General features: G+C 48.2%; 1 protein-coding gene across 2 annotated transcripts in view; it reads right to left on the minus strand.

Moving 5' to 3' along the window:
* The window catches only part of ppm1e (protein phosphatase, Mg2+/Mn2+ dependent, 1E), an 88,834-nt gene that overhangs the window by 24,064 nt on the left and 47,155 nt on the right, over positions 1-17,615 (minus strand). For both annotated transcript variants that reach the window (XR_013815572.1, XM_079804572.1), the window contains exon 2: positions 11,291-11,412. Coding sequence is in view for 1 of the 2 variants with exons in the window: in XM_079804572.1 (XP_079660698.1) it covers positions 11,291-11,412 (122 nt within the window). In the remaining variant the exon portion in view is untranslated. The remainder of the gene's footprint in view (positions 1-11,290; positions 11,413-17,615) is intronic.

Here is a 17,615-nt window from a genome sequence, read left to right on the forward strand (position 1 = left end):
TGTTAATAAGATGAACGCAACACACGCCTCGCGAGCAGCGGGACTTTTATTATGCCACAGTCGTCGGCGCCACTTCCGCTCCTCCGCTCATGAGTGTGAGGTAACGCAGCTCTGTTGATCATATTACACACATCTGATACCCCTTTTCCACCAAGGCAGAGCTAGAGCTAGATCGGAGCCAGAGCCTAGTTTCAAATCGGTTCTTTGTGTTTCCACACCCAAAGCCCCAGCTCCGAGCCAGGAAAAGTGGTTCTTAAGTAGCACCAAAACATTGCTGGGCTAGAACAGGGCTAGAAGTAAGAACCGATTACATCAGGCGCTGGGGGCGGAGTCAACAAAACCAACACAAACTGGAGATCCGCCGTTGTGAAATAGCAGCTAATGGAGCTAACAGCTGCTGCTCGTTTGTAATCTCCGTCTATACAAATTACGGCGAACTGCATGAATGTGTTGGATTCGCTGTGTTTTCGTTGTGTTTTGATGCCGATGTAGGATCGTAAAGCCATGTGAATCAATAGTAACGCAACGTTTGCATTGTTGATGGAAGGCTTGTTCGCAGCGGTGCTGTGCAGACCGATCGCTGTATTATAACAAGTCCAGCGAGAGCATTATGACTCCTTATCAGTGTTGGGGAAAGTTACTTTGAAAAGAAATGCTTTACAATATTGCGTTACTCCCTTAAAAAGTAACTAATTGAGTTACTTAGTTACTTTTTAAGAAAAGTAATGCGTTACGTTACTTTTGCGTTACTTTTTCTCACCTGGGCTGGACTTGTTTTTGTTTATAACAAAAAAGTTATATTTTTGTGCAACGGTAAAGACCTCTTCATACCAAAATTTAAATAATAAGCCCCAGGCTGAGGTAAAAATGCAGATTCACGCAGGAACACTAGAGGGCGCAGCTCTAGATAATGCTAGAATAGGATGCAGGAGAAAAAAGTTTTACCAATAAAAACACAAAATCTAGTAATTTTCATCATCAAAGGTCAGCAGCAAGACATTGGTAAATTACATATAAAGGTAGATTATGCATAAAAAATAGTTGTTTTATTTAACATTTAATTATTGGAGGTTTGCATAGTACTCTGATTTTGCATTTGACTGATTTTATATTAATGTGAAAAAGTAACTTGCATTACTTTTTTGAAAAAGTAACTCAGATATTTTTTGTAAATTTGAAAAGTAATGCGTTACTTTACTAGTTACTTGGAAAAAGTAATATTATTACGTAACTAAAGTTACTTGTAATGCGTTACCCCCAACACTGCTCCTTATGCTTTTGATTCACTCATGCGTTTTTTTATATATCATACGTGTATCGGTCTGCGCAGCGCCGATGCATCTCGAACAAGCCTGGTGTGTGTTTGTGTTTCCCCGCTGCCCAGGGTTGCCAGGTTTTCACAACAAATCCCACCCAATTGCTACTCAAAACAAGCCCAATCGCGTTTCAGGGGGGCTTCCCCGATAAAAATCACATTTGGGGGTAAAATATGTGTTTTTTTTGGCATGGTTGCCTACTAAAATTTGCATTCCAGGGGCTAAATATCACACAATTGGGGTTGCTTCAACCCGCGGACATGAAAAACAGCCCGCGGCAACAGTGATGAAGTAGTCCAACGACTGCCGCTGCCTCGCTAGCGTTGCTGAGAGAGATGAGACGTATACAGTGACGTAAGACTGGCTCTGTTGTGGCTCTCAGCAGGTGGAAAAGCAAACGGTTCTTAGAAGGCTCCTCAGTCGAAACCAACTATGAACTGGGACTAGCTCTGGCTCTGAACTAGCTCTAGCACTGCCTTGGTGGAAAAGGGGTATGAGTGTGTTGATGATGGGATGGCGTTACTCTGTGCGTTCTCTCTCCGCTGCTATTGCTATGACACTTGTTCACACTGTAGTGAGAGGAAAGCGCTTCTGCAGAATAAAACCGCAAACCGAGGGGAACACAGATATGATGTCATCGACAGGCCACGCCCTCAATAGCAATTTCTCACGATTTACAAATAGTTGGAAACATTTGGGATATTGTAAGTACAGAGAACAAAATATATAACACTGGCCTAGTGGTTTTTGGATATTTTACAGAAAAAAAATTACATAGTGCACCTTTAAAGAAAATGAAAAGCTCGTCTTCACTGGATGAGGAAGTGTCTGTGTTTTCTCATCTGTCGCCGTGAATGTTTTGGAATATTGGAGCTCTGAAACGTGTCACGGCTGATGTGGATGGTTTTGAAGCAAACTATTCACACACGAAATATTCGCTTTTCGGCTACGATTTTCCGTTACGCGTCTGGTGTGAAAGGGCCTTAAATAATGTTTGCCGATTTTTTTATTTTAATGAGGTATTGCACATGCTGCCTAGCTATTTACCATGCATTTGTTTTCTGTACGTCAAGACCTAAAGCACAGTCAATGTAGAATCGAACAGCTTAGATACGGCGCGCCTTCCTCTGCTTGTAAACAAAGCTCCTCGCTTCCGGGTCATGTGTCAGAATGGCGGCTCTACGTCATATTCTCTCGCATGGGTCGCGGTGCTTCATTAGTTCACGTCTGAGGACCAGATGGAAGACAAGGACTTGTTGAATAAAGTCGTTATTTTGATTTTCGTCGCTTCATAAATGATTGTAGACCCACTGTAGTGAGATGGACTTTGTAACGACGTCTTTAGTGCCTTTTATGGGTCTTGAGAGAGGAAATGTCATCGCTGCCAATGGAGGCCTTTCTGAGCCATCGGATTTAACAAAAATATCTTCATTTGTGTCTGAAGATGAACGGAGGTCTTACAGGTGTCCAACGATATGAGGGAGAGGAATTAATGACATAATTTACACTTTTGGGTGAACTAACCCTTCAATGACAGAATCACAGTGACTGGTTTATTAGGCTGCTGTCACTTTAAGATCTGCCGCTGCCGAACATGACACGGATTTGACGCGCATCTGATTTCCTCCCAACTCTTTAAGTTTGTTTAACCCTTAATCGTCCCTCAAGTAGGGTTTACGTTTGAGTCCCTTGGGGTCAGATAGACCCCAAACTTTTACAGAGCGATTGCAAAAGGAAATATACATTTTTTACATGGAAAAATATATCATTTTTTAAAATTTACTTCTCAACTATACATTTATGCGGTTTTGAACCTATTTACTGCACAAATACTTAACTATGTCATAAATTGGCTTATTAAAAATTATTTTTTTATAAAAAAAAACACTTGAATGATGTTCCCATTCAGTCGGTCACGTTCGACGTACGTCGGACGTACCGACGAATTGGGATCACTTCTGGGAGCCCCTATCAGCTTCGAGCTATCTAGAACCGGCCAATGAACAATTGGCGTGCGAGATTTGCATCTCGCGCTCCGCCCCGCGCCGCGGGTATAAACAGGAAGCGAGAGCGAATGCACGCTGTCATTCACTTCGGAGCCACACGGCAGATGAAGAGGACTCTCAACGCAAGACTGCTTGAGTTTATCGCTGCTATCAGCAAGCTTTATTTAGACCGGAGAATCCAGAGGAGACGAGTGTTGGAGGAACGGCACATTTCAGCGGGATCCGCGCTGACTCATCGGCTGCCTCTGCAAACAGAGAAAAACTGCTGTTTTCACAGCAACGGGCAAACTGTTGGTCTGGTTGGGCGTTTTTCCTGTTTTGAGTACAGGCACGGGCTGCACAACAACCCCGTGCGCTGTCGCGTTTCCCCCTGAGTGCTTCAGCACAGAGCGTTTCCTCACAAAAAGAGTTCACGGGTGACGTGCCGTCCTTTTCAGGATGTCTTACCACCCGTGCGTTTCTGGATGCGGTCGTTCCCTGTCCCCTGCTGACGGTCACAATCGCTGTCTCACGTGTTTGGGCACACAGCACGCTGAGGCGGCGTTTGTGGATAGTTCATGTTCCCACTGCGGGAACATGACTAACCCGGGTGGACCTGCTTCTTTGGATGGCCAGGGTGATCTGAGGATCACGTTTAGGGCAAACCCGCCGAGTCAATCTCCGCAGGCCCCTATTCCCTCTGCTCCGCAGCCGGTAGAGCCTCCAGGAGAACCCGCTGGACCCTCCCACGGGAGACCAGTGGTGACTTTTGGAGCTCCAGCAGATGAACAGATGTCAATCGCTGCATCGGAGGGGGAGTTTCAGTCCTCGGGGGATGAAGGTTCAGTCGTACTGCCTCCCTCTGGGAGAGTGGCAACGGCTGCACCGGACCCTGAGATGGCTGCTATGCTTTCCCGGGCCGCCGAAAGGGTTGGGCTCGAGTGGAACCCTCCACCGTGTCCTGAACCCTCTAGGTTGGACGATTGGTTCCTCGGGGTGGGTCGCGCTGGTTCTCAGCGTCCCGCCCCGACACCTTTCTTCCCGGAGGTGCATGAGGAGCTCACGAGGTCGTGGACGGCACCTTTTTCTGCCAGAAACCGGCCGAGTGACTCCTCCCCCCTCACTACCCTCGACGGCGGGCCAGCCAAGGGTTACGTGGGAATCCCGCCAGTGGAGCGCGCCGTCGCGATGCAACTGTGTCCGGCGACCGCCTCTAACTGGCGCGGTGACCCGCGTCTCCCGTCCCGGGCCTGTAAGTTCTCTTCCAGTCTGACTGGGAAGGCTTACAAGGCCTGCGGGCAGGCTGCGTCCGCTTTGCATGGCATGGCGTTGCTTCAGGTCCACCAGGCCCAGGCACTCCTTGACATGCACGAGGGTAGGCCTGACCCAGAGCTCCTCCGGGAGCTCCGGACGGCGACGGACCTCGCCCTCCGGGCGACGAAAGTCGCCGCCCGTGCCATCGGTCAGGCGATGTCCACGCTTGTGGTCCAGGAGCGTCATCTCTGGCTTAACCTGGCTGACATGAGGGAGACCGATAAATATCGGTTCCTGGACTCCCCCATCTCGTCAGCTGGGTTATTCGGCGACGCGGTCGAGAGCTTCGCCCAACAGTTCGCGGCCGCCCAGAAGCAGACGGAGGCGATCAAGCACATCCTGCCCCGGCGGCCCGCTGCTGCCTCCACCCCGCCGCCGGCGGCAGCGCCTCCGACTACTCGTCGCCGAGGACGTCCACCCGCCGCCGCCTCCGCCGCCGCCTCCGCCCCCGCCAAGGCACCGCAGCAGCCTTCCACCAGCCGACGGCGTGGGGCCGGCCGTGGGAAGGATGTCCAGCCCGCTCAGGCCGCTGCCAAGCCAGGTGGCAAGCGCCGTCGCAAGCGACCCTGAGACGGGCCGCCCAGAGATGGAGGAAACTGCTCTGAGGGAGATGGCTGCAGCACCACTCCTTCCCCCGGAGGAGGGCCGGGGGAAAATCTTTTGTTTGTCTGTTCCGCCGCTGGTTCCAGTGCCAGCGGCACCCAAAACATCAATAAAAGAGCAGTTTCCAATATCTCTGGGTGCCAAGAGAGCGCGCTTGGCGGTGGTCGACGCTCCCATGCCTTGCCACCCTCAAGTACCTCTCCCTTCGCCAGCAGGGGACGCCGGCTGTCGGGACGCACACAAGCGGCCTCCCCACACTCGCACGTCCCCTCCGCGGATGCAGGTAAGTGTTGCACAGCACACTCAGATCCCGCTTCGGGCCGCTCCCATGCCGTCCGAGCCGGATCCCTGCGTTCCGCCTCGCTGCCCCGCTGCGGGTACGTCCGTGGTGCCGATGGTCCCCCTTGCTCGGAGTCTGGGAGCCTGGCTAGCGCTTCCCAGCCCGTCTCGGTGGCTCATCCGTACCATCAGACTCGGCTATGCGATTCAGTTCGCCCGGCGTCCCCCCAAGTTCAGGGGCGTTCACTTCACGACTGTAGTGGAGGCGAACGCCCCCGTGCTCAGGGCGGAAATCACTGTCCTACTGGCGAAGGACGCGATAGAGCCGGTCCCTCAAGCCGATATGAGGTCCGGGTTCTACAGCCCCTACTTCATTGTACCCAAGAAAGGCGGCGGGTTACGACCGATCTTGGACCTGCGATTCCTGAACCGGTCCCTTCACAGGCTGCCGTTCACGATGTTAACGCAGAAGCGCATCTTCAGGTGCATCCGTCCCCGAGATTGGTTTGCAGCGATCGACCTGAAGGACGCGTACTTTCATGTCTCGATTCTCCCTCGACACCGGCCCTTTCTGCGCTTCGCGTTCGAGGGACGGGCATATCAGTACCGCGTCTTACCCTTCGGCCTGTCCCTGTCGCCCCGCGTCTTTACGAAGGTTGCGGAGGCGGCCATTGCTCCCATGAGAGAGCATGGCGTTCGCATCCTCAACTACCTCGACGACTGGCTGATTCTTGCCCAGTCGCGAGAGCAGTTGTGCGAACACAGGGACAAGGTGCTCAGTCACCTCAGCCAGTTGGGACTTCGGGTCAACTGGGAGAAGAGCAAACTCTGCCCCACGCAGAGGATCTCTTTTCTCGGTATGGAGATAGACTCGGTCGCCATGACTGCGCGCCTCACCGAGGAGCGCGTCCAGTCGGTGTTGAACTGCCTGAGTTCGTTCAGAGGCAGGACAGCGGTTCCACTGAAACATTTTCAGAGGCTCCTGGGGCATATGGCATCCGCAGCCACAGTAACGCCGCTCGGATTGCTTCATATGAGACCGCTTCAACGCTGGCTACACGATCGAGTCCCGAGATGGGCGTGGCACAGCGGTTCCCTCCGCGTCCAAGTGACTCCGAGGTGCCGCCAAACCTTCGGCCCGTGGTCGGACCCTCTGTTTCTCCGGGCGGGAGTTCAAGTTCAAGTTCAAGAACGCAAGTATGCGTTTCCCCCAGTGAGCCTTCTTGCGCAGACTCTGTGCAAAGTCAGGGAGGACGAGGAGCAGGTCCTGTTGGTCGCTCCGTATTGGCCCAACCGGACTTGGTTCCCGGAACTAGTGCTCCTTGCGACAGCACCTCCCTGGCCCATTCCTCTGAGACAGGACCTCCTGACTCAGAGACGGGGCACCCTATGGCACCCGCGTCCGGACCTCTGGAAACTCCATGTTTGGTCCCTGGACGGGACGCGGAGGTTCTAAGTGACCTACCGCAAGCGGTAGTTGACACCATTACTTCCGCTAGAGCCCCCTCTACGAGGCGCCTCTATGCGTTGAAGTGGAACCTGTTCGTCGAATGGTGCTCTTCTCGCCGAGAAGACCCCCGAAGATGTTCGGTCGCATCTGTGCTTACCTTTCTACAGGATGGGTTGGAGCGAAGGCTGTCTCCCTCCACCCTCAAAGTCTATGTCGCCGCTATCGCCGCTAATCATGAGCTCGTAGATGCAAAATCTCTAGGTAAGCATGATCTGATCGTCAGGTTCCTTAGGGGAGCGAGGAGATTAAATCCACCTCGTCCTCCCTCCTTACCCTCTTGGGACTTAACTCTGGTGCTAACTGCGCTACAGAGAGAACCTTTTGAGCCTCTGCAGTCAGCTGAGTTGAAAGTTCTGTCGTTAAAGACAATACTCCTGACTGCGTTGGCCTCCATCAAGAGGGTAGGGGACCTGCAGGCATTTTCGGTCGACGAATCGTGCCTGGAATTCGGGCCCGGTAACTCTCATGTGATCATGAGACCCCGGCCTGGATATGTGCCCAAGGTTCCCACTACTCCCTTCCGGGACCAAGTGGTGAGCCTGCAAGCGCTGCCTTCGGAGGAGGCAGACCCAGCCCTAGCTTTTCTCTGTCCCGTCCGTGCTCTCCGGACTTACGTGGATAGAACGCAAAGCTTCAGGACCTCAGAGCAGCTCTTCGTCTGTTACGGAGGACAGCAGAAGGGAAAGGCTGTCTCCAAGCAGAGGATGTCCCACTGGATAGTGGATACCATCGTCTTGGCTTATCAGTCCCAAGACGTGCCCTGCCCGCTCGGGTTAAGAGCCCACTCCACTAGGGGTGTTGCCTCTTACTGGGCGCTGACTCGTGGCGCCTCGCTGACAGATATTTGTAGAGCTGCGGGCTGGGCGACACCTAACACGTTCGCTAGATTCTATAGCCTCCGTGTAGAGCCGGTGTCTTCCTGTGTGCTCACTTCCCATAGTCAGTAACACCGAAGTACCCGTTCTAGTGTCGGCTTGCTGCGCCATTCCCTCCCCTATGGTACGGATGCGTGCGCTTTTCTGCTCCAGTCGAGTTCCCCGGAACGGCGAACCCTGTTGAGTCCTCCGCAACCCGCGGCAGTCGGACGTGGCGGAGCGTTCGACGCCAGGTCTAACACTCGTATGCATTGGTGGAACTTGTGTTAGGCTGGGTTCCGTATGTAGTGACCCCCACGGCGGTCCCATATGTGTATTCTTCCACGGTACGGCTCCCTACGGCGAGCCCGTGTCTTTCCCTCGGCAGAGCTCCTCTGCCGTCTCAGGTACGTGTTGTCTCCCTCCTAATTGGCCGGGGCCACCCCTGAGACTTCCGTATGTTGTGCTGCCCACGGCCAGCCCATACGTGTATTCTCCACATGTTAACTCCCTCTGGGCATGATGTGGCTTCCGCAGCTGCCTTCACAGGCACGCTTTCCCAGCGTTATCCAATACAGTCAGCTGAGTGGGTCTTGCGGAACAGCAGCTTTGACTCTCCCTGCGTGAACCTACCCGCCCGCATCGGGGGTCGATCGGGGTCTGTGGGGCTCATCGCTGGGCGCTGGAAGTGGTAGTAACTATGGCGTTTTCCATAGGGGATCCCAATTCGTCGGTACGTCCGACGTACGTCGAACGTGACCGACTGAATGGGAACGTCTCGGTTACGTATGGTAACCCTCGTTCCCTGAAGGAGGGAACGGAGACGTACGTCCCGTCGCCACAGTTGCTGTACCATCACTGCAGGTCGAGCCACTACGTGTGGCTCCTCAGTGAAAAACAGCGTGCATTCGCTCTCGCTTCCTGTTTATACCCGCGGCGCGGGGCGGAGCGCGAGATGCAAATCTCGCACGCCAATTGTTCATTGGCCGGTTCTAGATAGCTCGAAGCTGATAGGGGCTCCCAGAAGTGATCCCAATTCGTCGGTACGTCCGACGTACGTCTCCGTTCCCTCCTTCAGGGAACGAGGGTTACCATACGTAACCGAGACGATCTTAATTAAATATAAATAGTTTTTGGACATTGCTCTATGTGTTAGGGATAGAATACTGCCATCTGTAGGTTTGTGGAAAAACTTTAGGATGTAGCATTTTTTATATTTTCCCATTCATTGCCAAAATCTAAAAAATGTTCCAGACACCTGTGTTTGTGTTTGTGTGTGTGTGTGTGTGTGTGTGTGTGTGAGTGAACATGCTTGTTCCATATTGCATTTGTGCTCTAGTATTAGTCCTTCATTTATGTATGAAAATCTTTCAGATTTATGCCAGTTTTGTTGATTTTATTTGCCAATTTCAATAAAAATACTCTCTGTTGCAGTCACACACATGTGTGTGTTTGTGTGTGTGTGTGTGCACGTGTGTGTGTATGAGATAGAAAGTTTGTTCAACTTTGTGTTTATGCTCTAGGACCAGACCTTGATATAAATGTAGAAATTTTCAGATATATACTGGATTTAGTTCATTTTTTTTGACAAAAAAAGAGACATTTTTTTTTTTTTTTACACTTTCCCATTCATTTTCAATGTGGGGTCAATCTGACCCCGAGGGACTTAAACAGCAATTATTTTTTTTACACACCTTTAGAACAACCAAATCAAGCCCAGATTTTTTGTGCAAGGTTAGATAGATTATTTATGAAAAGTCACAGAGTCTCATGGGCCTGAGATGAAGGGAACACTTTTTAAAAATGGAGGAAAAGTCCAGTGGGGTCAGCTGGACCCCAAGGGCCATTTAAGGGTTAAGACGTTATTTAACTCGCGTGTTAAACTGAAAAAAATTAATTGCATGCGTTAACGCTAATTTCAACAGCACTAGCATAAATGTAAAAAATCTTAAATATAGGCTGATAACAGATATGGTACTGATATAGTATTGCGCATTCCTAACATCCAGATCATATGGTCGACCTGCGCCCAGACATGACCAACACATGACCCTGAAGTGTCTGCAGAGACTGTGTCAATTAAACTCCACCTGAAATTGCCTCATCGGCACGGCATCCTCAATAAACCGTCTCTGGCGTGATGACTCCGATCTTTTGAATATTCCAATTTAATAATTGTTTAATCAACATGTCATCCTCAATAAACCCGTCTCCGGCCTGATCGCTCCGATCTTTCGAATATTGCAATTAAATAATTATTTAATCAATACGGCATTCTCAATAAACCCGTCTCTGGCGTAATGACTCCGATCTTTTGAATATTCCGATCTATTATGACCTATGACCTGTAAAGTTGCCAGAATAATAATCATACGCTGTTTGTTAATTGGCCACCTGATGGGGTTTTGGTTTCCTTGCCACTGTTGCCTTTGGCTTGGCGTGCTCATTTGGGGACATTACATTTTTCAACTAAATATCCAAATAAATCTAATTATTAAACTAAATTAACCATATAAACTAAATTACTGATCTAATTACTGATCTAAAGCCCACATTGTCACTGTATGATAATTGAAATGAGCTGATGACATCACCGTTTTCTCCAGAACGGCTATACGGCTGAATAAAATTATGTTGCATTATTTTCCTGTTTAACATTGTGAAGCTGCTTTGAAACAATTTGCATTGTTAAAAGCGCTATATAAATAAAGTTGAGTTGACTTGACTTGAATAACATTTGCATTGACATTCAATTCAATTCAATTCAAATTTATTTATATAGCGCTTTTCACGATACATATCGTTTCAAAGCAGCCTCACAGAAAATGCATCTACATTACAATTTAATTGATTTGTACATGTTATGCATTTCAGAATTGCACATATACAAGCACACAGATTAGCTAACTAATCAATATAATAGCTATGGCATAGAAGTAAGAATACAGTTTGTTAATGAATAGCAGATATGAATAGTAAGACATATTAAGTCTTGATGGTGAGAGCGAAGTGAAAGGGGAAATTAATCAGATCGGACATCGGATACAATAACAAAAAGAGATGTTTAACATTCAACTATGAATCGATTTGAATCAAAGCTCTCCTTTCTACACCAGCCAAAACTGTGGCATGTTAGCAGCCGTTCCCTTCTCAAATTCCTTTGCCATTTCAATTTTGAATATAGAAAGATAAGAAAGCAATTCAGGCCACCGTTAAGTTAGTAAGTGACCTAAATTTGCAGTCGAATAGGAGGCTTAAAATTGTGCAGAACGGCCTACATTCAGATCAAATATTACGTGATCTCTGCTCGATAGCAAGATGGGTCACAAAACTACAATGAATCAACGCTAGACTTGTCTCGTTTAAAAATAAGACACGTTATCCTCCTTTCAGTCTGTTTACGTGATGCAGTTTTTATGGGTCACTCACGAGGCAGCGTGTCTGTTCCGTCCTCCACACTCTTGTTGAGATAGTACACGGAGAGATCGTTTTGCAGGACACTGTCTGCTGTACCACGGGCCAGAGCCGCAGCCAAGGAGAAGGGGCAGTTACTGTGAAAGAGAGATGAGGAGAGAAAGAGAGAGAGCTTTAAAACATCTGCTAGATCACCTTCATTTTTTCTTTTCTCAGCACCAGAGCGAGCACTGGTTTAACCGTGAGATGATGAGTAGGAGGCAAAAGCAATATGCACAGGTCAAAACAGAGAAAACGGCCAAAGATATCCAGCTGAATGGGCTCTTATGATCATTGTGTTGTGCATAAAAAAACCCCAAGCAAGCAGACTTTCTCCTGTATGGGTAAACTATTCCTTTATAAAGTGAGAAATCAAATGTTCCTTGAGCTTTTGACATTTAAGAGGTCATCATACTATGTGTATTGTGTGAATGAGCCTATAATAGATGGTGAAAGAGCGCCTCTGCAGAAGAAGATCAACGCCCACTTCATCATCACAGCATTGGCCCCGCCCACTGGAGTGTTAGTGAGATGACGAGGAGAGACGAACTGACTTAAAATAACATGACCTTCCAAAGTTTCCTAATGCTAGGAATGAGCTGATTTATTCTCAACAATGTGAACGTCTCAGTTGAGCATTATTTATTTGTGTTCGCTACATTTCACTGTGGATTCTTTGGGAAATCAGTCGCAGTTTCGCCGCAGACTTTTACCATATGGACTCGACAGTAACGCCACAACATGTGAGTAACCGTGTTCATTCTAATGCCTGATCTGAGACCTGTGATTTCTGATATGTCACATCGTTTCTCTTAGTACACTCTAAAAAATGCTGGTTTAAAAACAACCCAAGTTAGGTTGAAAAATGGACTAACCGAGCAATTGGGGTGTTTTAAGCAAACATTTAACCCAACTGCTGGGTTAAAACGACCCATTCACTGGGTTAAAACAACCTAATTGCTGGGTTAGTCCATTTTCAACCAAACTTGGGTTGCTTTTAACCCAGCATTTTTTAGAGTGTAGATGAAAAGAATCTGTTATTTAAACTGTGATTCAATTATATATGGAAAGCCATCAAAGAACAATTGCTGGAGCTGTCAATCAAACAGGACGAGTTTATCAGTGACTGAGTTCTGGACTCGCACCAAAACTCCCGTAATAATCAGCAGCCAATCACAGCAGTGGGCGTTTACACTGAAGTCTCACAGCAGCCAATCACAGCAGTGGGCGTTTACACTGAAGTCTCACAGCAGCCAATCACAGCAGTGGGCGTTTACACTGAAGTCTCACAGCAGCCAATCACAGCAGTGGGCGTTTACACTGAAGTCTCACAGCAGCCAATCACAGCAGTGGGCGTTTACACTGAAGTCTCACATCAGACACGCCCCTTCAAACAGAGTGTTCAAATCAGAGTAGGAAAAATGCCTTTTATTTCTAAATTATGACCATTTTTGATGTAAATATCATACTAACATTATAATTGCACCCCATGAAACATCATAAAACAACAGTTCATGACCCCTTTAAAAAAAACTTATGGTGGGGAACAAGAGTAAAAGCTGAACTGTAAGTGTTAAAGCCTGGCGTTTTAACTACTGATGTGAATATCCTTTTAGGGCTTGTCACTCTGATGGATTGAGAGAGGGAGGAGAGGCACTCTAAAACTAGCATGACCCAAATCCACTTCAGCACTCGAGAGCCGAGACCCTGCCGGATCACTGAAAATAAATACAACTGCACATTATGAAATCAAGAGCCCACACTTAAAGACAAGCCCGTCATCCCCATAAGAGGATTTCATAAGAGATGATGGTGGAATCCAAACAGAGCAGGGATCTCCCCGTTAAATGACTGACAATGATTTTTAAGATAAGGACAAGAAAACCTTTATTATATATGACATATTGACAGATATATGACGGAGTTAAAATGGACATTTTAAGATCTGTATGGAACCAATTTTGACTGATATGCATACACCGATCAGGCATAACATTAATGTCCTAATATTGTGTTGCTCTCCCTGACCCGTCGAGGCATGGACTCCGCTAGACCCCTGAAGGTGTGCTGTGGTATCTGGCACCAAGATATTAGCAGCAGATCCTTTAAGTCCTGTAAGTTGCGAGGTGGGGCCTCCATGGATTGGACTTGTTTGTTCAGCTCATCCCACAGATGCTCGATTGGATTCTGGGGAATTTGGAGGCCAAGTCAACGCCTCAGACTCGTTGTTGTGCTCCTCAAAGCATTCCTGAAGCATTTGTGCTTTGTGGCGGCGCATTATCTGCTGAAAGAGCCACAGCCACAGGGAAAACCATTTCCATGAAAGGCTGGACATGGGCTCAACAATGCTTAGGTAGGTGGGACGTGTCAAAGTAACATCCACATGATGGAGGACCCAAGGGTTCCCAGCAGAACATTGCCCAAAGCATCACTGCCTCCGCCGCCACGCCTTCTTCCCATAATGCACCTGGTACCATGTGTTCCCCAGGTAACACACACACACACCCGGCCATCCACGAGATGTAGAAGAACACGTGATCATCAGACCAGGCCGCCTTCTTCCATTGCTCCGTGGTCCAGTTCTGATGCTCACGGGCCACTGTTGGTGCTTTGGGCGGGGTCAGGGGTCAACATGGGCACTGGTCAGCGGCTGTGCCGCCCCATACACAACAAACTGAGATGCTCTGTGTATTCTGAGCCCTTTCTATCAGAACCAGCATTAACTTCTGGAGCAGTTTGAGCTCCAGTAGCTCGTCTGTCCGGTTCTCCACTGGTCCTTCATGACCCTGTGGCCGGTTCTCCACTGGTTCTTCATGACCCTGTGGCCGGTTCTCCACTGGTCCTCCATGACCCTGTGGCCGGTTCTCCACTGGTTCTTCATGACCCTGTGGCCAGTTCTCCACTGGTCCTCCATGACCCTGTGGCCGGTTCTCCACTGGTCCTCCATGACCCTGTGGCCGGTTCTCCACTGGTCCTCCATGACCCTGTGGCCGGTTCTCCACTGGTCCTCCATGACCCTGTGGCCGGTTCTCCACTGGTCCTCCATGATCCTGTGGCCGGTTCTCCACTGGTTCTTCATGACCCTGTGGCCAGTTCTCCACTGGTCCTCCATGACCCTGTGGCCGGTTCTCCACTGGTCCTCCATGACCCTGTGGCCGGTTCTCCACTGGTCCTTCATGATCCTGTGGCCGGTTCTCCACTGGTTCTTCATGACCCTGTGGCCGGTTCTCCACTGGTCCTCCATGACCCTGTGGCCGGTTCTCCACTGGTCCTCCATGACCCTGTGGCCGGTTCTCCACTGGTCCTCCATGATCCTGTGGCCGGTTCTCCACTGGTTCTTCATGACCCTGTGGCCAGTTCTCCACTGGTCCTCCATGACCCTGTGGCCGGTTCTCCACTGGTCCTCCATGACCCTGTGGCCGGTTCTCCACTGGTCCTCCATGACCCTGTGGCCGGTTCTCCACTGGTCCTTCATGATCCTGTGGCCGGTTCTCCACTGGTCCTCCATGACCCTGTGGCCGGTTCTCCACTGGTCCTCCATGACCCTGTGGCCGGTTCTCCACTGGTCCTCCATGACCCTGTGGCCGGTTCTCCACTGGTCCTTCATGACCCTGTGGCCGGTTCTCCACTGGTCCTCCATGACCCTGTGGCCGGTTCTCCACTGGTCCTCCATGACCCTGTGGCCGGTTCTCCACTGGTTCTTCATGACCCTGTGGCCGGTTCTCCACTGGTCCTCCATGACCCTGTGGCCGGTTCTCCACTGGTCCTCCATGACCCTGTGGCCGGTTCTCCACTGGTCCTCCATGACCCTGTGGCCGGTTCTCCACTGGTCCTCCATGATCCTGTGGCCGGTTCTCCACTGGTTCTTCATGACCCTGTGGCCGGTTCTCCACTGGTCCTTCATGACCCTGTGGCCGGTTCTCCACTGGTCCTTCTGTTCAGTTCTTTGTCCGGTATTGTCAATATTAATGTGGTATGTTAAGTTATTCTCCTTGAGTGTTTTCTCCTTGTTTCTCCACTCCTTCTTCGTGTGCTTTATTATACCCATGTGCACATGTGAAAGTAATATTGCAAAATATTATTAAAATGTAAAATAGCTGTTTTCTATTTTGATATATTTTACAATGTCATTTATTCCTGTGACTGCAATATGAATTACTCCGTCTTCAGTGCCACATGATCCTTCAGAAATCATTCTAATATTCTGATTTAGGCCTCAAGAAACATTTATTAGCCTATTATTATCAATGTTGAAAACAGTTCTGCTTAATATTTTTTGTAGAAACCATTTATTTTCAGGATTCTTTGATTATGCTAATAAAGAACATAAATTATTTGAAATACACATTTTGAAACATTATAATAGCATTATTACTATTGATTGATTTAATGCTTCCTTGCTGAATAAAAGTATTACAAATCGAAAACTTTTGAAAGTGCACACATATATACAGTACACAGCATATTATAAAGCAAATCCAAAAAAGAAAAGTATTTGATTATTGCCTGTCCATTCAATAATACAAAAATGGACAAATAAGTGCAGTTTCTAACTGTGGAAATGTCAGTTTATCTCAGTGAATAAATAAGCCACAGAAATCTTCTAAACGTGTGTGTTGGACAGCGTCGATGTGCCATTCCTGTTCACCGTGTGTGTGTGTGTGTGTGTGTGTGTGTGTGTGTGTGTGTGTGTGTGTGAGGGGCTTCAGCCGCGCTTGCCAACATTCTGTTGAATTAATAGCTTCAGCTGTGGCCTGATGGGAGAGGATAACAGAGCCATCCAATAATGTGATGTCCTAATCCTGAAAACATTTATTATGACGCGCTCAATTTATCAACGATGGTCCATGATGGTAACGAATTAAAGGGGTCATTGTTTTATAATGTTTCCTGTGGTGCACTTATAAAGTTATTATGATTTTTACATCAAAAATGGTCATAATTTAGAAATAAAAGGCATTTTTTTCGACCCTGATTTGAACGCTCTGTTTGAAGGGGCGTGTCTGCTGTGAGACTTCAGTGTAAACGCCCACTGCTGTGATTGGCTGCTGTGAGACTTCAGTGTAAACGCCCACTGCTGTGATTGGCTGCAGTGAGACTTCAGTGTAAACGCCCACTGCTGTGATTGGCTGCTGTGAGACTTCAGTGTAAACGCCCACTGCTGTGATTGGCCGCTGTGAGACTTCAGTGTAAACGCCCACTGCTGTGATTGGCCGCTGTGAGACTTCAGTGTAAACGCCCACTGCTGTGATTGGCTGCTGATTATTACGGGAGTTTTGGTGCGAGTCCAGAACTCAGTGACTGATAAACGCTGTTTGATTGACAGCTCCAGCAATTGTTCTTTGATGGCTTTCTATATATAATTCAATCACAGTTTAAATAACAGATTATTTTCATCTACTAAGAGAAACGATGTGAAGTTGAGCGTTTAGTCACTGGTTTGATTTACTGACACACAGACAAAGAACATGCGACTGTACATGAATCATTACATATCAGAAATCACAGGTCTCAGATCAGCCATTAGAATGAACACGGTTACTCACATGTTGTGGCGTTACTGTCGAGTCCATATCGTAAAAGTCTGCACTGAAACTGCGACTGATTTCCAAAAGAATCCACAGTGAAATGTAGCGAACACAAATAAATAATGCTCAACTGAGACGTTCACATTGTTGAGAATAAATCAGCTCATTCCTAGCATTAGGATCCTTTGGAAGGTCATGTTATTTTAAGTCAGTTCGTCTCCTCGTCATCTCACTAACACTCCAGTGGGCGGGGCCAAAGCTGTGATGATGAAGTGGGCGTTGATCTTCTTCTTCACCATCTATTATAGGCTCATCCACAACGAGTCGTTCTCTGGGCTTCTACATGTTGTATGTTATCATCTATACCATTATAATAATTACATTTTCTTAGTTACATCCACAAATATAAATAAAAAGTATGAGCAACCTAAAACTAGTGTCGTCATTCAGTTACAGTTCTCAGTCAACATGCTACCACAAACAAGTATCACGAATATATAAACAAAAATGAGGCATTATGAATATCTTAATAACCTGCCTCCGCTCTGGTGGCCATAGAAACATGAGGCTGTACACAATGCCAGCTGATGCCACTGCATAACCATGGCAACCCTGACAGCAGCGCCATGGCGACGGGTTGCTGTGGTGAGTGATGTTGTAGTGAGGCAAAAAGCCCTCAGGCCAGAACACACGCTAGATATTAGAAATCAGAGCGGTCTCAAACTGCTTCACACACACACACACACACACACACACACACACACACACACACA

The sequence above is a fragment of the Gobio gobio genome (genome assembly GCF_949357685.1).
Source record: "Gobio gobio genome assembly, chromosome: 22".
NCBI lineage: Eukaryota > Metazoa > Chordata > Actinopteri > Cypriniformes > Gobionidae > Gobio > Gobio gobio.